This window comes from Octopus bimaculoides, chromosome 2, assembly GCF_046866305.1.
Source record: "Octopus bimaculoides isolate indiv1 chromosome 2, ASM4686630v1, whole genome shotgun sequence".
NCBI classification, from domain to species: Eukaryota; Metazoa; Mollusca; class Cephalopoda; order Octopoda; family Octopodidae; genus Octopus; species Octopus bimaculoides.
Genome location: NC_142929.1, coordinates 69,018,161 through 69,040,759, shown reverse-complemented (window position 1 = coordinate 69,040,759; position 22,599 = coordinate 69,018,161). Strand labels below are relative to the sequence as shown.

Sequence of the window (22,599 nt, the reverse complement as noted above, 5' to 3'; positions counted from 1 at the left end):
TGTAAAAGTACCCATTACACTCTTGGAGTGGTTGGCATGAGGAAGGGCATCCAGCTGTAGAAACCATGCCAAATCAGACTAGAGTCTGGTGCAGCCCCTCAGCTTACCAGTCCAAGTCAAACTATCCAACCCATGCCAGCATGGACAACAGGTGCTAAATGGTGATGATGTTGATGATGAAGATTTTGGATGGTTGTTTTCCTGTTTTGAACTAATGTAATGGTGAAAATTGAACATGTTTATCATGGTACTAACACCACTAGGTATGTTCTTTTGTAATATTCAACCTCTCTTTCACCTTATATCAATATTAGTTTTCCAGTGACATTTTAATTGACAATTTGTATATTTTTTTTGTTGTCTTTAGATGTATTATTTTAAAGTTTTTTCTTTGTACCTAAAAATCTACTGTTTCAAATTTATCACCATTAGTTGAATCAGTTAATTTTCTATTGTAGGTGCAAGCATGGCTGTGTAGTTAAGCAGCCTGCTTCACAACCAGGGGATTTTAGGCTCACTTCTTTGCTGAAAAGTACCTTTGATATCAGTGTCATCAACTATAAACACCAGACTGACCAATGCCTTGTGAGTGAATATTGCAAATTGTGTGGTAACTTTTCATATATATATATATATATATATATATATATATATATATATGTGTGTGTGTGTGTGTGTGTGTATGCATGTATATCTATGTGTACATATATTTGTGTTTGCTCTTACACTACTTAACAGGTGTTACTTTGTTATGTCATTGTAATTTAATTCAATAAGAGACTAGTACTGGGATTAAATTCATCATCATCATCATCATCGTTTAACGTCCGCTTTCCATGCTAGCATGGGTTGGACGATTTGACTGAGGACTGGTGAAACCGGATGGCAACACCAGGCTCCAATCTAATTTGGCAGAGTTTCTACAGCTGGATGCCCTTCCTAACGCCAACCACTCAGAGAGTGTAGTGGGTGCTTATACGTGTCACCCGCATGAAAACGGCCACGCTCGAAATGGTGTCTTTTATGTGCCACCCGCACAAGCCAGTCCAGGGGCACTGGTAATGATCTCACTCAAAAATCCTACGGGAGCCAGTCAGGCGGTACTGGCAACGGCCACGCTCAAAATGGTGCATCTCATGTGCTACCCGCACAAGAACCAGTCCAGGGGCACTGGCAACGATCTTACTTGGCTTGCCTGGTCTTCTCACGCACAGCACATTTCCAAAGGTCTCGGTCAGTAGTCATAAATTGTTTGATTAATATCTTCAGGAAGCTCTAGCATGGCTGCAGTGCAATAACTGAAGAAAAAAAAATAGAATATGTGATTTGGAACAAGTGTGAAAGGTTTTTTAATACATGTGCATTATTATCTAGATTTACTTGTTCAATTTAAAAATTGTCTGCAATAAAAGAGACAAATCTTGAAAGAGAATAAGAAGGAAACATCCATTGGAAAAAAACAAACATTTATTGTTTTAAAAAATAAATAATCAAGGCAAATAATGAGATTACATAGGAGAAACAAGTCTCTTGCAAATAGTTCAAGATTCTGTTTTGGTTTCATAAAATGATTTATTCCAGACCAGAGAAATCAACAGTTCAAAATGCTCTTCAGGTTTCGGAAAGATTTTAAAAAAACAAAAAAAACACTAGCAGGAATTGGCTGGCACAATAACATGATTAACACAGAAAACCAAATTATAAAGGGTGTCTTGTATTGATGGGACATAATTTTAAATATACAAGGAACCAGGACTCGAACAAACACATTTATTAAAGAAAGTGTTATAATATATAATCATGGTGATGAGCTGGCAGAATCGTTAGCATGTCAGATAAAACTCAAATCCTGCTCAGGTCTACTTTGCCTTTCATCCCTTGGGGATCAATAAAATACAGTAACAGTCAGATACTTGAAGTTGATGTAATTGATTTGTTCCCTCCAATCAAAAAATTGCTGTCCTTGATCCTGCAATGGACTGGTATCTCATTTAGTGGGGAATGTTGTGATCTTGGTCATCTATATACCATAGAAACCAGGTGACAAGCTTTTTGAGTCCTAGGGCTCAAGGAAAATAAAAAATATAATCATGGCCATAAGTCCCATCTTTATGCAACACTCTGTAGAAACAGTTTTGCTAAACTTTTGCTGATTACTAACTAAAAAGGAGAGAAATGCAATGATTAAAAATATATGTTGAATTTATTCAGTGAGAAAATCATGAACATTTCAACTTCTCATGCTTTTTGAAGAAATTATGCATATAATTATTTAACCATATTTTGTTATGTTTCTGTTTAAGTACACTGCCTTAGTTTCAACTAATTTTGAAAATAATGAATGTATTAAAACTACTTTGTCATTAATAAGCTGGTATTTGGAACATAAATTAACATTAAATTTTGAAGGAAGGTTTTTAATTCGAATCACTTTAAACAGGAAGCCTGTACCATAGAATCAGGAGTGATCTCTCATAGATTAGCCTAAAGGGTTAGTGTGGGCAGTTGCAATGGCTAAATAGAAAATGGTGAATGTATGTGTCTAGATTGATTTTAGTGAGTAAAGAATGAAAGGATCTATAAATGCATATTGAAATATTACAATGATTGATGACAGTTTGAATAAGTCGTTTTCAGTAACCTTTGAAGTCACTGTCAACAATTAGCACTAGGACCAATGGTATTAACTTCCTCCCTTCAAAATTACTAGCATTGTACTTAATAAAGAAACCATCATTATTATAATCATTATTGTTGCTATAATTAGTAGTAGTAGTAGTAGTATTGAGGAGTAATGTATTTAGGAAGTGCAGTAGTGAATTAGATTTGATGATTTATGGTCTCTGGGAAAATCTTAGCTGAAATTGATTAGCATCATACTCAGTAGAGAGAATCCCATTACATATTGTAATCGAATACAAAGCTAAGCATTGATATTATGAACTCCTGTAGCTCTCATGGAGAATATTTATGATTTATTTTATTGCATTCAACATTAATTTATGTCCAGTAAGAAGATACTATGGTAGAACATAAAATGCTTGATTTAATCTGTGAAACCTTTAGTACTAGCCTAGAACTAAGCAACAATTGTTAGATTATAGGTTTCATGTTGATCTCAGTTTAAAACTATGGAATATAAATAGTTATATCAAAGTATAGGACTATAAACTAACTCTAAGCTGTTAGCCATTGAGCCAAAATAATTACCAATCCACCTTGAAAAACTATTTTACTAACTTTGATCTGAGAATGTCCTAAGGGTCATTGTACATTCAACACATAACAAATTGTTTATATCAAACACACAGTTCATGGAAATTGGCAGGGGGAAGGGGTTTGCATAGTGAAGTTCATGAGTTTGGCTAACTTGATATGTCATGGGGAGAAGAGGAGTCTAACATTGAGTGACTGCCTCTTCATCTGAGAGAAAGATTTTTCAGTTGAAAAACTATTTTCTGTCAGATGAAGGGTCAGTCAAGAAAGATATGACATACAAACTTATCCAAACTCTAAATTTTACTAAATTACATTCAATAAAGCTGCAATCAATATTAAAATAGTTTAAATGACTTCATTACCAACCCACTGAGATTGTCCCACATTCCTTGATGCAAACTGTTTTATTGTGAGCTAAATAAAAACTTCCCATCAAAATTTTACATTATGTTCCAAAAATCCATTTAATAATGATAAATTATATTACCCAATTCTTCATTAATTGAAACAAAGGGAATGTATTCTAAAAGAAATATAGTAACAAAAGGATTAAATGAGTTCAACTTTAAAAGTTAGATGAAAATATTGTTCATCCGAATTTACATTTGTAATTGTATATCTATAACAAAATAATCTTTCATCCTTTTGAGAAATGAATCTAGGAAAAAATGTCCCATTTGATTTACTTCTGAAATGATATAGTTTTAATCCATTTGATATGAATTTTGGCATCAGTGATTATAGTTTAGTTTTTATTAGCATCCTTTTCTCACATTTACTACAATCATAGTTGTACTCATACATAAGACTATAAGGAGATAATTGGTGTGGTACCTTGGGCAAGAACCTTGTTTGTATGTTTACGTCTTTGAAGACGCAGGTTTAATATGATGACTAACAACAGAAATTCTTTCACAGGTTTCTGGTTTTTCTGTTTTAATATTGATCGATGAAACTCATTACCAACAGTCTCATAATACTAAAATCAAATTTAGTTCTTCGCTTCTCTTTACAAAAATATGGAAATTTGTTAACAATTTTGAGTAGGTTGAGCTACTACATGAGTAGGGGTGGGGTCACAAGTGGAATACTTTTGGTCAAAGGTGTGCTACTTGATGAAGGTTGATTTGAAGTTGAACAACAATAACAACAACTCCTACTCTTTTCAGGTAAATTACCTTATGCTTCCCCTGAAGAATTTAATTGTTATACCAAAATTCCAATGACAAGCTAAAAAAAAACATAAAATAAATTTGCCTTTGTTACCTTCTGCTTGACAAAACAATTATGTTAGTGTTGACATATTTAATGTAGTGAATATTTTAAATCTAACTAGAAAATATAGTGTGTAAAAAAATATTAGTCAATGACTATGTTTGTGAAGTCTATATTTTGCTGAAGAGCTTCTAATAAGACCAAAAGATGACTGGAATTGTCTTCTGTACTTGCTGCCTATATATTTTTTCCTAGTTAACATTTTGAAGCTCCATGCTTTAAAAAAAATGTTAACACTAACTTAACATGATGGCTTTTTGCTAACATATTTAAAGCAAGGAGTCAAAAAGCTAACAAAAAATCCAGAACGGTAAGATTAGTGCAAACAATCAATATCTTAATGATCAATTCTGGTCAAGAAAGACAAGGGAGACAACCCTGAAATTTTAATCAAAATTAACAATAAAATGTGGGCAATGCAGAGTAAGTTTGATACTGGCAATAAGGAGACAATTCCAGACAGGTTTTAGTCTTATTAGACCTCTTGATCATAGCATAATCTTCATGAGTATTGCCAGATAAAAATGACTCGAGAGAACACAGACTTCTTTTCTATGAATAAAACCCCATAAGTCAAGTCTACAGCCACACTCATTATTTTCTTTGAAACCAACCTTCACAAATGACAAATGAGATATTAACTTTACACCAGACACACAGACGACTTATGTGATTTGAAGGGTATATCAATTACAGTGAGGAAATTAACAAAATAGAATCTCATTTTCAAACTGTGACTATGGTAGCTTGCTTATAATTCAGAGTCTGATAGTTTATTGATTAAACAATAATGGCAGGCCTCAACAGTTAGTTATAAAGGATTTGTTCAGCTTTGTTAAGTCTTGCCAAAAGACTGTTCATTTATATAACAAATATATATATATATACATTGGCCAGATATATTCCTGCTAGTTATTAGCTGTTTCTATATGAAGTTTACTGTGTTTGGAACTATGACAGATGGAACTGTTTTGGAACAAAATCAATAGTATAGATCCATAAAGCTTTCTGGACCAGATTGTTGAATGACAATGTCAATATTAATGGGTTCATGTCATGATATTTCACCTCTTAAGTTTTGTTCATTTCACTTTAATTTAATTTTAAATTTCGCTCTATATGATTATTGATCATTTCCCAATATATTTTTTCATCATTGTGCTTTCATTTATCAAACATTTTTTTTTATTCAGTGATTTTTTTTTGTGATTTTTTTATTTTACCCTAATGGTGTTCCAAACTTTCCAATTCTATTGCTGAAGGTTATATTGTTTATTCATGGTTTTGCTATTCTGAGAACAAAACAAAAAACATTTATTGGAATCTTATTGAGAAATTAACCAAACAGACTGTTCTAAAAATAATCTTGTAATAAATTAGTCACTTGTAAATAGTTAATTCTTGGGCACATTGGGCGGATATTGATGAAATGAAGAGAGTGAGTAGGGCAGCCATGAATATGTATCAATCAAACCACAAATGGTAATATGGATACAGTTATGAGAATAAACAGAAAAGATTTTCAGATATGTTAAAAATATGAGTGAAATATCAGCTGCCATACAATGATGGATTAAAATGGTTGATGAAAAAGAATCAAAATTCTGTTTCTTTTTTATATTTTTTGTCTTGATAAGGACGTTTCTAATCAATGCGATATAGCATGAGGTCAACAACATTACAGATTCTTGTTAGAAACACACAAGAGTTGCTTCAACTTAAAAAAAAAGACTAATAAATATTTCCAGTAATACAAAAAGTTTCTACAAATTGGTATGAATGCTTGTATTTGTAAAAAATCAGACTTTTTTCTTTTTAGCAGCATTGAAGGCAACCAATTCTATATTCCAAGTACTTTTCTATAACAAGGTAAAAAGAGGAGTTCTGATGGAAAAAAAAAACAAAAAAAAAGAGAAAAAAAAACATTCCTTTTTTTTAGGAACAAGAGCAGCATCAAAGTGTTCTATTTGACCTAAAAGACCAATAGGCATGAAATACATTTTAACTTTTAGCTAATATATATATATATATATACAAGGCTGGCCAGAAGTCATCTGACAGTAAATCAAAGCCATTTAATTCCAAGATTTATTTATGGTTAACAACTGAATGAATTTAATAAAAGCATCTAAATATGAAACATCATGAAAATTGTTCAAGCTAAAGTCCTTCTTTAGTGACACATTTTTCCATTTGAGTCAATACAGAATTATAGATAGTATTTATGGAATTTTGATTTACTGTTGGGTGACTTTTGGCCATACCTATATATATATATATATATGTAAAAATAAAAGGTAAAATGCAGAACCAGAGGAAAATGTTAACTTGCTAGAACATTGTTTTAAACTTAAGTCACAATGGCAAAAAGAGGATCTATTGTGACAGCTGCATTTAGTAGGGGAGGGGAAAGAAGGGCTGAATATTATTAACATTTTATTTCTTTTATCAAAGAAAGAATTTTAAGACAATTTAAGGAGAGGATGAAAACTGATGTCTTGAGCACATGTGAAATAAGCTAGTAATTGAGTTAATTGAGCAAATATTATGAGGTAACAGAAATGAACAAAATAATGGTTTTGAAAGATTTCATTTTCCCAGAGTATCATGATAATTGGAAAAATAATCCCACATGTATCAACCAAACAGCAGATTATTCTGTAGTCTATGAAGCACAAAATTTGCTAAAGACTATCATTTGCCCTTAATATTTTAAGGAATTGTATGTGATAGATCTGTAAAACATGAACATAAAACTGGACTATCACCAATGGAGATATAGAATGAAACTATTCAGTATTATTTGACGGTTGAAGGCTTTTGGTATTCTATATCACTCTCGCTGTCATCATTGAGACTCACAAGTGTTTGGCCATTGGTTCCTGTGTGAATTAAACGTTTCATAATCATATCATCATCAACATAAGAAACACCACGACCTTTTTGATAGCAGCTAACAATACCTCCAAGCAGCAGGATAATGATAAAGCAGGCGATACTGTGCCAAGCAAAGTATATAGTGATCAGCATCATTTGGCTGTGGTCATCACCCTTCCATGGAGATTTACCTGGGAAAGGCCTATACAGTATGAAGCCAACTTGCCAGAACCAAGATCCCTGTAACATTACAAAATAAGTTCTTGCAAGAGGTGCCAAAACGTTATGTCGAAATTTCATTTCAATAAAGGCTGAGATTAAACTGGCGATGATGACATAGGTAAGAAGCACGTGCAGTAATACATCGAGTTCTGATCTTCCATGAAGATGAAATCTAAACAACACAAGCTCAATTGTAAAAGCCAGTATATTAGCAATGTAGTCAACATCTGTTGGCAGAGGTGCTTTAAAAAACAACAACAGTTCTACTACACCAGACAAACCAAAGGCAAAAAACATCGTGGCATGTTGGCCATTTCCCAAGATAACATATGGTCCAGGTCGCAAGCCTGTAATTATTTCTCCGCTAAAACCAATTACAACTAGGACAATTTTCATTATAGATTCTAGAGGCCATTTTTTCAGTCGACCACACAAACATGTGCATGGAAAAGTCACTGTGGATGTAAAGCGAGCGTTTCTTTTGCGGCACTGGAAATACCGATTGAAAATTTGTACTGTGTACCAAAAGGCAAAGAGTAGGAAGAATGTTCCTGGTAGGGCATGTCCACCAAAAGTTCCCATTTTTCAATGTCTACTAGAAGACAGTGAAGCAGTATCACAATCTGAAATATAAAAAAGAAATACATAAATATTTTTATGTGAACACAGATACACATACATACTTATTATACATATTTTATTTTACAATTTATGGGGGAAAAAAATTCATTGGTTACAGTTTCCAATGTATGAATTATGGGTAAATTGTATTTCTAATGTTAAGGGAGTGTCTGTAGTTCAATGCAGAACAAATATTTTCAGGAACTTCAACTGTAAAGCACCAGTTTTGGGGTTTTCTCACCTATGCTTATATCCTTCCCCAATACAAACCGAAAGAAGATATACATACATACACACACACACACACACACATATATATGCTAGATGTTAGTCTTTGTCACCTGGAGCATGTTAAATGGTGTTTGTTATAAAAGCCAGTGTACATTGTGTAACTTTTTTTGATGTTTAGAATGGATTTCTGTAAAAAAAACTAAGAAAAATCTGAGATCTTTGATGTTACTAGACAAGAGAGATTGTTATATCTTTGACAAACAAGAGTCTTCTCAACCCTACACTATCCTTGTTCATTCACCAAAGACTTTACAGAATAGTATACTAGGTGTATTTTATCATGGCATGAACACAACTGAGGATATCTTGTACTCTGTAAAACTAAAGAACAATCTTCATTACTTTGCAACATGTTTTAAATTTATGTGATCTATGGCTATGTGGTTAAGAAGTTTGCTTCCCAGCCACATGATTTTGGGTTCAGTCACAGTGTAACAGCTTTTATGGGCCCACCAAAGCTTTGTGAGTGAATTTGGCAGACAGTAACTGAAAAAAGCTTGTTGCACAGACATAAATTTAATGCACAATATATGCATTTAACTAATCTGGTGGTGCCCACAAAAAGCTCCTTTAGTGGATCAAGCTACAAACTACAGAGTAAATTATTATAAAACAAAAGGATGTAATGTATATCCAACGTATAAAGGGTGTAGTGTATATCCAATGCAGTTGCAATCCATTAAATCCAACTAGTAATGATTATTTCATTAGGAGTATATAAAATATAAAGGAAGTGGTAGGAGATGAATATATTTATTTCCCTAGTTGATATCCATAAGATTACGATTGTTTCACAGCCAGCATCATAGAAAAGTAATTTATTTTAGTGTATAATAGATTATTTTACATGTCTGTATTAGTGTATATTTCATAAATTATATTGTACAATTTATAAGGTACTATATAATTTATAATATACACACTACAACAGTACTATATATACAATAGTATATATAATACAATATCTAATATTATATATAATACAATATATAATAGTACTATATACAATAGTATGATATAATTTATAACTTAAATTATTTTACATTCTGTATTAGCATATATCATACACTATAATCAATCATTTTCTATGATGTTGGCTGTAAAATGATAGTTATCTTATGGATATCAACTGGCACAATAAATATATTCATCTCATATCTCCTATCTTTCTTTATAGTGGCTGTGAGGTAAGAAGGTTGCTTCCCAAGCATATAGTTCTGGGTTCAGTCCCACTTCCTGGCACCTTGGGCAAGAGTCTTCTACTATAGATTCAGGCTCACCAAAGCCTTGTGAGTGGATTTGGTAGGTGGAAATAGAAAGAAGCCTGTCATATAAATATATATATATCTATAAAAAATTTAGATTCAAAATTGAATGTGGCACTTAAGTTTAGGCACCAGAATATAGTATGGTATTATCCAAACAATTCCAAAAACAAGGTGATCAAAAATCAAAAAAGCAACACGAATTTTAAAGGTTATTGCAGTACGCACGTTTCATGCTACTGCATTTATTTAAGTAATGCAAGCATTACATTAAATGCAAAATGCAGAGCAATCTTCAGCTGCACAAATATATAGAAAATTTACTGAAAATTTCATTTCAGTAGAATGGACATATTACTGCTGTGACAACATTTAAAATCTAAGTGGAAAAGAAGAATATATAAAAAAAAACATCTTGACATAGCCAAGGCTAGCCTGGCTGTGTCAAGATGGTTTTTTTCTATATATTCTTCTTTTCTACTTAGATTTTAAATGTTGTCACAACAATAATATGTCCATTCTGCTGAAATTTTCAGTAAATTTTCTATATCTATGTGCAGCTGAAGTTTGCTCTGCATTTTACATTTAATGTAATGCTCGCATTACTTAAATAAATGGAGTAGCATGAAACGTGCGTACTGCAATAACCTTTAAAATCCGTTTTGCTTTTTTTGATTATATATATATATATATATATATATATATATATATATATATATATGCATTTGTGTGTCTGTGTTCCCCCCCACCCACCGTCACTTGACAACCAATGTTGGCATGTTTACATCCCTATAAATTAGTGGTTCAGCAAAGAGCCCAAGAGAATAAGTACTAGGCTTCCAAAGAATAAGTCCTGGAGTTGATTTGTTCGACTAAAGGTGGTGCTCCAGCATGGTCACAGTCAAACGACTGAAACAAGTAAAAGAAATAAAAGAAATGTGTGTGTGTGTGTGTGTGTGTGTGTGTGTGTGTGTGTGTGCATGCATATGTAATTGTGTGAATGGGCGCATATTCTCTTGTCTTCACATGGTGTTAGTTGTAATGTGGTGCCATTCATTTCCCATCTGTGAAATCAGGTTTGGGCACTTTACTAAGAAACAGGTGAGGGTTGGCAACAGGAAGGACCATAAAAAAGTCTATCTCAATGAATTCCATCTTACCCATGTAAGCATAGAAAAGTAGACACCCAAATGATGATGATGATGATGAACTATATAAGGTGCTAAAAGTGTTATGGCATATCATCAGCTTATCAAAAAATTCATTATATATATATTGCAATGTCAGTGTGCAAGTTCGACAGAGTGTAAGTATCTTGAGAGAAAAGATAGGCATAAGAGGAATCAGAAGGGGTGTGCAAGAGAGATGACTGTGCTGGTATGGTCATGTGATGTGTATGGATGAGGACAGCTGTGTGAAGAAGTGCCAATCTCTAACAATGGAGGGAACCTGTGGCAGAGGTAGACCCAAGAAAACATGGGATGAGGTGGTGAAGCATGATCTTTGAACTTTGAGCCTCACAGAGGCAATGACTAGTGACTCGTGCTTGAAAGGACCCATCAAGCCAAGTGCACCTATGCTGGTGGCATGTAAAGAACATCTTTTGAACGTTGGGCCTGATGGAGGCAAAGTGGCTGAGTTCCCTTTGAGTGTTGGGCCTCACAGAGGCAATGACCAAGACCTTTGGCATTATGTTGTGCTTGGGAAGAAGACCCATCAAGTTAAACTAAATTGCAGTCATGGCAGATACCAGTGTCATGCAAATGGCACCTGTGCTGGTGGAATGTAAGAGCAGCCATTACACTCTTGGAGTGGTTGGTGTTAGGAAGGGCTGTAGAAAACCATGCCAAATCAGACTGGAATCTGGCACAGCGTTTCAGCGAGCCAGCCCAGTCAAACCCTCCAGCCCATGCCAGTATGGACAATGGACGTTAAATGATGATGATATGTATGAGTATTAGATGGGTTTACATATTGCATTTTGGCACAAACAACTACACATGTACTGATGCAGTTCATTAAAATGCTTCAAGTTTTCTAAATATTCTGGTATTTTCTGCCAGACCTGAAAGCCTCATACCACATGTGGACTATATATGGCACAAAACTGCCGAATGGCATAGTGGTTGAAATGTCTTTACTAGATCACACACACACACACACACACACACACACACACACATTCACTCTCACACATACTCATATGCACACACACTCTCTCTCTCTGCTCCTCTCTCTCACACACACACATAAACTGTAAAATAGCAGTATATATTAGATTCATTATTACAAGAAATAGGAAAAACTTGGCTTACGCAAGATTAACCCATTTCTTTTGAAACAAATATTTAGCTAAAGTAAGATGAAAATATAAATAACTGATACAACATATTTCCAATTGGTTTTCTAAATACTATATTCAGCAGACATAAAATATGCAAAATGCTCACCCACACACATCCCTCAACAAACACAACCCTCTCAATGTATAGACACATCACTCCCTAAATGCTTACACACACACCTACATAAATCTTTGATGAATACATGTCCCTCCGTACACATCACTTCCAGCACCCCTCCCTCCCTACATAAATATCCTTTCCAACACACACATCCCTCCCTAAACACTTCAACACACACACACTTCTTCATGCACCCACTTCTCTCTCACACACACATACACACACATATAGCACATATTGATTTAAGGAAATTTTGTCTCATTTCAGTTTTCTATTTAATTAAAAAGAAATACATTCGTATTTTACAGTTACTTGTTCTGTCTTGATGAAGACGCACTATTATGTATAGAATAAGTATGTCCACACACACACACACATATATTCAAACATGAAAATATACATTATTGTATTGTTCTATAATTCTATAATCCTAATGGTGAATAGTTTTCTTTGGCATGTTTATATTTTTTCTGTCTTCTTCTTCATCGTGAAATGTAATTTTCTTTCATGAAGCTGTTAGAAATTCAAAGAACATTTATAGATCGATACATAAGTCCACGAAATAAAACACTTTGGCAACAAATATTCCATTTAATATCAGATGAAATGATATGAAAAGAAAGCAAAAGAGACGTGGCTGGGAAGTGTATGTAGTGGTAGTGGTGACTTTTTAGACAGCATATACTAGTACAATGGTGCTTTATATTGATTTTTATAAATATAAATCATTAATTGTCCTTAGGAAAGACGTGAAAGTCACAATTCCCATTTTTCCCCACCTCTGAAGCCAATCATGCACTAACAGACACTTTGTTGTTGCAGTGTAAAGTTATTGATGATGATATGGTGAAGACATATATATATATATATATATATGTATAGAGAGAGGCAGTGGATCATATATCCGGAAATGAAGCCTACTCTAAAGAATAGAGCAGTAATATATTAACATGCAGTTAAATATATGTCCGGTCATAGAGTGACCAATGGTTTTGCCACCATAAAGTGCTTAACTTTATAGATGACTTGTCAGATTCTAATGGCAGAGGGCCATAATCATCATCATCATCATCATCATCAAAATCATGAAGCATGCTACGTAATAATAGGTAACCAGATATGAGATAATAACAATTCAAAGTAAATAACTCTGAAAAGGGCTTTTGTTTGTTCCCAGAGAATATTACCCTTAGGGGCGCTAGTGTTGGTATATTCGCGAAATAAGTGGATCTATTGTTTAGGAAAATACTATTTACTTGTTTAAGGGTTGTTCTGGATAAATTGGGAAAATAACTTTAACAGTTCAAATACTAAGAAATAAGCATACTCAATTTCATTTTTACCAAATAATTTAGGAAAATGAATGGGTTATTTCCCTTGGTTTTTAAAATAAAATATATTAGATATATATAAGGAACCCTTCCAGGGGCCCTATTATCGATTTTTTTCAACAATCTGAGTATGCCATGAGGTTTCCAGACATGAGTTCTACTCACGTGTCAAGTTTCAGCAAAATCGATAAAATGATGTGGGAGGAGTTAGCTAACAACTCCACAAACAGACCCACAGACAGAATTTCCCACATATGTAGTAAATGTGCACACATGCATACATACATACACAAATATTTATATGTTTATATGGATACAGTATAACCATCTTGCATAGATTTAAGTAACTAAAAAGTATCTATTTACGAACAAAAATAACAATTTATAAGGGATAAGAGGTTAATAGGTTATGCACATATATGCATATATACACATATACAAATATTTATACGTTTGTATGGATATAGTATAACCATCTTGCATAGACCTAGTAGCTGAAAAATCTCTATTTAAGAACAGTAACAACTTTAAGGGATAAGAAGTTAACAGGTAAGGGTATCAAAGTAAGAAAACAAAATAATAAGAATTTATAGAAAATGATAAGAAATATATAACTTACATTTAAAGATACAGGGTATTAAAATTTGAGGTAGGGAAGAGATAAAGGTAATTTATTGAATAAATTTACTCTTTAGTATTTCAAGATATTTTTATGTAATATATCTGTTAAAATGAGATGTCAGTGTTATTTTCATTTTTGTGTAATTTAGACAAAAATTTATTCATCACACCCTATATATCTATGTGTGTGTGTCTTTGTGCTTGTCCCTCGACCCATCACCGCTTGATAACTGGTGTTGGTGTGTTAATGTCCCCATAATTTAGTGGTTCAGCAAAAGAGACCAATAAAATAAGTTCTGGGGTTGATTTGTTCGACTAAAACCCTTCAAGGCAGTGCTCCAGCATGGCCACAGTTCAATGACTGAAACAAGTAAAAGAATGTAATGAAAGCTAAACCAAGTTTGATATTTATTTTGTGCATCTGGTGTGCCTACTACATTACACAACGTAGAACATTCTTGACATTTCTAACACTTATAATTAGTACCCTTTCATGTATTTCATAAAGTTTTAAATGATCAATAGAACAAAGACTAAATAAATCAAAGTAAGTAATTGAGACACTGTAATCCTGATGCCCAGTCCTTCCCACCGAGAATGTCAACCTTCCGGAATTCTCTCATTGTTTGTATTTTTCTAGTGGGTGTTGCTTCAATTGTATTGGTCGTGGAGGGCCTTTGAAGGCCACAAGGTGAGCACTCGCTATTCTTCTTGAACAAGTGCAGACATGGTTGTGTGGTTAGGAAGCTTACTTACAACCACATGGTTTTAGGTTCAGTCCTACTGAATGACATCTTGAATAAGTGTCTTCTATTATATGTCCAGGCCAACCAATGCCTTGTGAGTGAATTTGGTAAACAGAAACTATACAAAAGCCTGTTTATATCTATGTGTGTGTCTTTGTGCCTGTACCCCTCCACTGCTTCACAATTGATTATTTATATTCTTTGTAACTTTGCAGTTTGATAAAAGAATCTTAAAATAAGTACTGGGGGTTGATTTGTTTGAATAACAGTATAAGGCAGTGTTCCAGAATAACTGCAGTCCTCTGCATTGAAACAAGTATAAGACATGCCGGTACCATGTAAAATCGCTTGTGTGGTGCCACATAGAAAGCACCCAGCACACACTGTCAAGTGATTGGTATTAGAAAGGGCATGCCAAATTCGACTGGAACCTGGTGCAGCTTCTCAGCTTGCCAGTTCTAGGTGGACTGTCCAACCCATGCCAGCATGGACAATGGACATTAAATGATGATGATGATGACAATGATGACGAAACTTACATCATTTAAACATCCCTGACAAAATGCTTTGTAACTGTCAACCTATCTAGTGTTTCAATTTTTCGTTTGCAAATTTATTGCATATCTGCTGCTTCCCACTGAAACAGCTTTAACAAGATTTAGAAGACAAACAACAGCAGTAGTAGTAGTAGTAGAAACAACAACAATAACAACAGCACCTGGTTATCAAAGCTTTCGAATGTCCAACTAGTTAACACTGTTTTAACAATACCTTGTTTGACACTGCAAACTCTGTATCTTTATCTCAAATAATGATGATAATGATAATGATGACAATGATGATGATGTTCATATAAATTATGAGGAATATGATGACAATGATGATGATGATGCATTCACATTGCCAATGTATGAGTGTGCACTGTCTGTGCATTGTTCAGATTTCTCCTTCAGTATACTTTCTGTCTCCTTTCAGCTTCAATTTCTTGCAAGCTTACCATGTTTCTCATTGTTATTATTCAAACACAAAAGGCTTTTCGGAGCAAACTCTTTATACTCACTATTAGAAACTTGCTAATCAAGCAGCACATTTCAGTCTGACTATGAAACTTAGACTAGTTTCAAGGAACTGGTTGACATAAAAATGACAAAATAATAATAAAAACAAACAAACAGAAAACAAGAAAAAGTCTAATATCTTTAAGGTAGGTTTCATTTGTAAAAGTGAACAATCTGTTTTAGTTTTTTATTTTTAGCTCTTGTTTTTCTGATATTTTACATAAATTTTGAAACAAAAGAAGTCCATATGAGTAAAAACAAAAATGTGGTTAAGAAACCTGCTTTGCAGTTTTGGGCTCACTCCCATTGTGAGACATCTTAAGTAAGTGATTTCTATTATAGCCCCCCATCCTAACTGAGCAATGCCTTGTGAATGGATTTAGTAGATGGAAACTGTGTGAAAGTCCATCATCTATGTGTGTGTGTGTGTGTGTGTGTGTGTGTGTGTGTGTGTGTGTGTGTGTGAGAAGGCGCGTGGCTTAGTGGTTAGGGCATTCGGCTCACAGTCGTAAGGTTGTGAGTTCAATTCCCGGCGATGCATTGTGTCCTTGAGTAAGACACTTTATTTCACATTGCTCCAGTCCACTCAACTGGTAAAAATGACTAGTACCTGTATTTCAAAGGTCCGGCCTTGTCACTGTGTCACGCTGAGTTTCCCTGAGAACTAACTACATTAGGGGTACACGTGTCTGTGGGTTGCTCAGTCACTTGCACGTTAATTTCACGAGCAAGCTGTTCCGTTGATCGTATCAGCTGGGACCTTCGTCGTCGTAACCGATGGAGTGCTCCTCTATATATATATATATATATATATATATATATATATATATGTCATAGGCAGCTTTATCTTGTATCCAAGTATTTATTTTCTTCTTTGCTGAATGCTTTCTTTATGATAATGGCATTGATGTCTGTAGATCAGTTCTTGCAAAGAGGAGTCAATGGCATTGACTGCATGGTAATGTTGGTGGAGGACAAAGTTGATTTTGTCAAGCTTTTCTCTCCTGTTGTTTGATTTCTTCATTTTCTCTTCTGTTGGCTTTGAAGTTTTTGGTTCCAATGGTGATGGAACTTTGCCACCTGATACAGTCTCGGGCTTGTGTTTCAAATGATTAAGGCTCAATTCCAGTGGCCTTCAGAGTTGCTTTGAGTTGGTCCTTGTATCTTCGAAGAGGGCAACCTTGAGGTCTTTCTCTAAAGTGAGCTCACTGAATAAGATTGTTGTGGAGGACACCCTGAGCGAGAGAAGTGAGTTGTTCCACTACAAATAAATAGCGAAGAGCTACAACAAGTGGAGCAGGCAGTAAGTATTACTGGCCTTCAGCAGTAAGTATTAAAAATACCAACAGCTAGGTGGAACAGTGAATTCATTTCTATCTATATGCTTAGTATAATATTTTGTCCTAACCTAGGTTGGCATTGTAAACATATTTGAGCTGATTTAAATGTTTGTTTAAAGTAATGATATTGCCTAGGGATCCAATACAATAGCTATAGTGGAGTTTGAACACTTGACTATGTAGTTAGTAGTCAAGCAACTTATATGCACAGCCATTCAATGGGCTTCTAAAACTATTTTTAAAATCACATTGGCCTCTATCTGCTGTTCTACTTTATGGCACTTACTAGTTGGACAGACATAAGAATAAGAATAAAGAAAGGCTGTTATTCTTTAGATAGAGCTACAAAAAGAGTTGTAATGAAATAAATTATGTTAGTGTTGAGGTGAATAAATAACAAACAATTCAAGTAGTTAAACTTGCCATTCAACTTTGTATATTTACATATTCCTTTCTTTTGTTTGTTTCAGTCATTTGACTGCAGCCATGCTAGAACACTGCCTTTAGTTGAACACCTCGACCCAGGACTTATTCTTTGTAAGTCTAGTACTTATTCTATCAGTCTCTTTTGTTGAACTGCTAAGTTACAGGGATCATAAACACACCAACATCGGTTGTCAAGCAATGGTGGGGTGGGGTGGGGGAACAAACACAGACACACAAACATATATGATAGGCTTCTTTCAGTTTCTGTCTACCAAATCCATTTATAAGGCTTTGGTTGGCCTGAGGCTATAGTAGAAGACACTTGCCCAAGATGCCATGCAGTGGGATTGAACTCAGAACCATATGGTTGGTAAGCAAGCTACTTACCACATAGCCACTCTACATTCATACACTCATGGGAGCAGAATTAAAATCATGTATTCATAAAGCTATACATTTATATATATACATGTGCTCTGTAACATATTAATGTGCAATTATAGAATAATAGATGTAGACCTTGAATATTCACAAAAATGCAAATATGTCTGAATGCATATAAGCATGTGTCAGTATATGAATAAAGGTGTAGGCTTACAGACACATATAAATGTATTTATGTAAAGGTACATGTAAAGGTTTAGATGCAGTCTTTTGTCTATACAAGCCTGGTAAATTGGTAAAGTTGTCAGTGGGTTTGTTTGATCTCTCTGTGCTCTGAGTTTAAACACTGCAGTGATCAACTTTGCCTTTCACCCTTTCAGGGTAAAAAACAAAACGTATCAATCTAGGGTCATGGGGTGTCAGAACTGCATGAATGTTGTACTTAATGCATTATGATATTTGTTCCAGCACTTTATACTTGGAGTGCAAATCCCACCATGGCCGACTTGACCCAACACCTACTTTAAACATTACCATCTGGCACTTTGAGTCCCTTAAGTAGAAACCACTTAGTTGCAGGCATTCAGACCAGATCTCTGGTTTGCACACACCTTCCCTCCTCTCAGAAATCCTGTAAATAACCATGGGTACTGACTAAATCATCATCATCATCATCGTTTAATGTCCGCTTTCCACGCTAGCATGGGTTGGACGATTTGACTGAGGACTGGTGAACCAGATGGCTGCACCAGGCTCCAATCTGATCTGGCAGAGTTTCTACAGCTGGATGCCCTTCCTAACGTCAACCACTCCGAGAGTGTAGTGGGTGCTTTTATGTGCCACCAGCACGAAGGCCAGTCAGGCAGTACTGGCAATGACCACGGTCAAAATGGTGTATTTTACGTGCCACGTGCACAGGAGCCAGTCCAGGGGCACTGGTAATGATCTCACTTGAATGTCTTTACATGTGCCACCGGCACAAGTGCCAGGAAGGCAATGCTGGGCACAGATGCCATCACGATTTCACTTTTGCTTGCCCCAACAGGTCTTCGCAAGCCGAGTTTCGTGTCCAATGAAGGAGACGATGTTGGCATGGGTGGCAAAAAGAAAGAAAAATACAAATAAATAAATTTTAAAAAATCACATCCATGAACCATTGATCCATTCATATACAAACCATGCAGGAATAATATGCAACATTGCTCCCAAATCGCTGTTAATGCAAAAAATACATCATCATCATTACTGCTGCTCAATATTTCTTTTCAGGCTTGCATGGGTAATACATAATCTTGTTGAGTCAGATTTTCGATGACTGGAACCCTTTCCTGTCACCAAGCCGAGCTGATTTCGAATTAAGGTAATTTTTTCATGTGACCAGCAGTGTTTTCCATGGAAGATTAGAAACAAACAACATCACTTCTATGGCAGTGATGCTCATTAACAAAGGTACACATATATACATATATATATATATATATATATATATATATATATATGCACACAAACATACATATATATATGTATATATATACGCAAACATACATATATATATGTATATATATACACAAACATACATATATATACACACACAAACATGCATATGTATATATATACACAAACATGCATATATGTATATGTAGACACAAACATACACAAACATACATACATATGCAGAAACATACATACATACATATACACAAATATACATACACACAATACACATATACACAAATATACATGCGACAAGCTATCAGATCCCCTCACAAGGCTTTGGTCGGCCCTAGGCTATAGTAGCAGACACTGCCCAAGGTAGCATGCAGTGGGACTGAAACCAAAACCATGTGATTTGGAAGAATGCTTCTTACCACACAGCCACGCCTGAGCCTAAGAAGTCATACACCTGCAGAGGGTCTCAAACTTGTGGCCCTCAGATTACTTTGAAGGTTGACTTATAAAAGTCTGATGCTCTACCAACTGAGCTATATACATATGTAAGTGTGTATATTTGTAAATGTATATACATATGTGTGTACACAAGCATACACATACGTACACTGGGTTTCTGCTAGTTTCCACCTACTAAATTTACTTACAAGACCTAGAGACCACAGGAGACACTTGTCCAAGGTGTCACATAGTAGGACTGAACCAGGGGCCACATGGTTGGGAAGACAGCTCCTTAACCACACAGCCATACATGCATAACACACATAACAAATCTTGAGTCATCGAAACTGCAACAGACCAATTGAATTCATATTTGGTGTCAGCCTGAGACTTAAAAATTAAATTAGCAAGTCAATATATAAAACATCAATGTAACTAAACACTATACAGCAGTGTTCTCAAACTATTTTTAATTCTGACCTCTTTTCTATAACTAACACGTTTTCAATGTCTCCTTGCTACAACTCAAATCCTTCCCATTCATTTTTAATTGACGTAATATCCGGCCAGAATAATTTAATTCCAGGTACTAATTTGATACAGGTGATTGCTTACAACAACACCACACTTCTATAAACATAGCTGGTATATATTTGGTTTTGCTTATTTACTTATTCACATTTTGAGGTTATTTTTGTTGATGTTATGGTTATAGTTATAGCTGTTATGATTGTAGCTAACAAGCAGTTTACCATATTACATTTTAAATTTATATTTTGAAAGTTAATATTTAAATGCGTGTCAAAAACTAAAAAAGAAAAAAAAGACTGTACAACTGAATTGTTAGAGCTTTGGACAAAATATCTCAAGGTATTTGTTCTGAGTTCAAATCTTGCTGGAGTCATATTTGTATTTTATCTTTTCAAGAAGAATAAAATAAAGTACCAGTCAAGTACTGGGGGTCAATGTAATTGACTAACCCACCTCCTCACAAATTTCCTGCACAATCTCCTTGTCTTTAGTACAAATATAAAATTTTTCACCATTTCCACTGGATGATATTGCCCATTTTGAGAAGTACTGTTATAGTACCCCTGGACTGGCTCTTGTGCGGGTGACACATGAAATGCACCATTTTGAGCGTGACCGTTGCCAGTGCCACCTGGCTGGCCTTCGTGGGATTTTTGAGCGAGATTGTTGCCAGTGCCCCTGGACTGGCTCTTGTGTGGGTGGCACATAAAATGCATCATTTTGAGCGTGGCCGTTGCCAGTACCGCCTGACTGGCCTTCGTGCGGGTGACACGTAAAAGCACCCACTACACTCTCTGAGTGGTTGGCGTTAGGAAGGGGACATCCAGCTGTAGAAACTCTGCCAAATCAGATTGGAGCCTGGTGTAGCCAGGTGGTTTCATCAGTCCTCAGTCAAATCGTCCAACCCATGCTAGCATGGAAAGCGGACGTTAAACGATGATGATGATGATGATGATGAAACAATAAACTGCACTTTGTATGATCATAAGCAAGCACATTAAACTATAAGGCTCACTCTTCTGAACTTTGACTTTATTCACAAAGACATAATACAGTAGACCACTTTGAACTAAGTCAATTTACCTCAACTATAGAGCCAACATATTAATATAAAATTAATAGTCAATATCTTTACAGTTAAAAACCCCCATACTGCAAATATAAAACACTAATTCTATAAAACCTGATTCTAACAAAGCAAAATCAATAAATATGTAAAATTAAGCAACAATTGAAACAGAGAAAACAATAAGTTAAGTGAACCTCTAGCCTGACCAGATGTTGCCAGTGTATAATTTATATAGATTAACTCATATATCATTGATTAGCAAGTGGATCCTGTTGGGCTTATCATGTTAATATAAATTAGCTAAATATTTTTTTTTTTACAGACACATAAAACTTGACATTGTTACTATTTACTCAGAAGAAAGATAAGTGGATTGGCTGAATTGGTAAAGTATTGGACAAAATGTCTTGTGGTGTTTATTCTGCTTTCAAATCTTGCAGAGGTCAAATTTTCTTTCAGCTTTTTAAGAGGAATAAAATAAAGTGCCAGTCAAATACTGAGGTTGGCGTAATTAATTAACCTAGCTTCCCACAAATTTCAAGCTTTGCTTTTATATTTGAAGTAATTGTAGAAGTAGTGGATTGGTAGAATCATTAGAACATAAAACAAGTACTTTGTGGTATTAAGTCCAGCTCCTTATGTTCTGAGTTTAAATCACCAAGGTCAGTTTTGCATGTCGTCATTTCAGGGTTGATAAAATAAAGTACCAGTTAAGTACTAGGACTGAAATAATTAACTAATTTCCCTGCCACAAATTTCAAATGTTAGAAACAATTACAGGGATTGGTAGAATCCTTAAAACTGCCTTTCATGCTTGTCATCATCATCAATTTCTGGACATTACTGTCTTAAGTTATAGGACTCCTGGAGCCAGTTACCCAGTTTTTATGGCGAGTAAGAGACCGCTATCACATTTCCTCTGAACAGGATGTTAGTCATCACAGGGCTGCTCATTTTAAGGTGAATGA

At 34.8% G+C, this 22,599-nt stretch overlaps 1 protein-coding gene across 1 annotated transcript; it reads right to left on the bottom strand.

Moving 5' to 3' along the window:
- Positions 1–1,449: 1,449 nt before the first annotated feature.
- LOC149137107 (transmembrane protein 45B-like) lies at positions 1,450–8,238 on the bottom strand. Its single transcript, XM_089346914.1, has one exon. The coding sequence runs from the start codon at positions 8,173–8,175 to the stop codon at positions 7,294–7,296; it is 882 nt and encodes a 293-aa protein (XP_089203040.1). The 5' UTR covers positions 8,176–8,238; the 3' UTR covers positions 1,450–7,293.
- Positions 8,239–22,599: the final 14,361 nt, after the last annotated feature.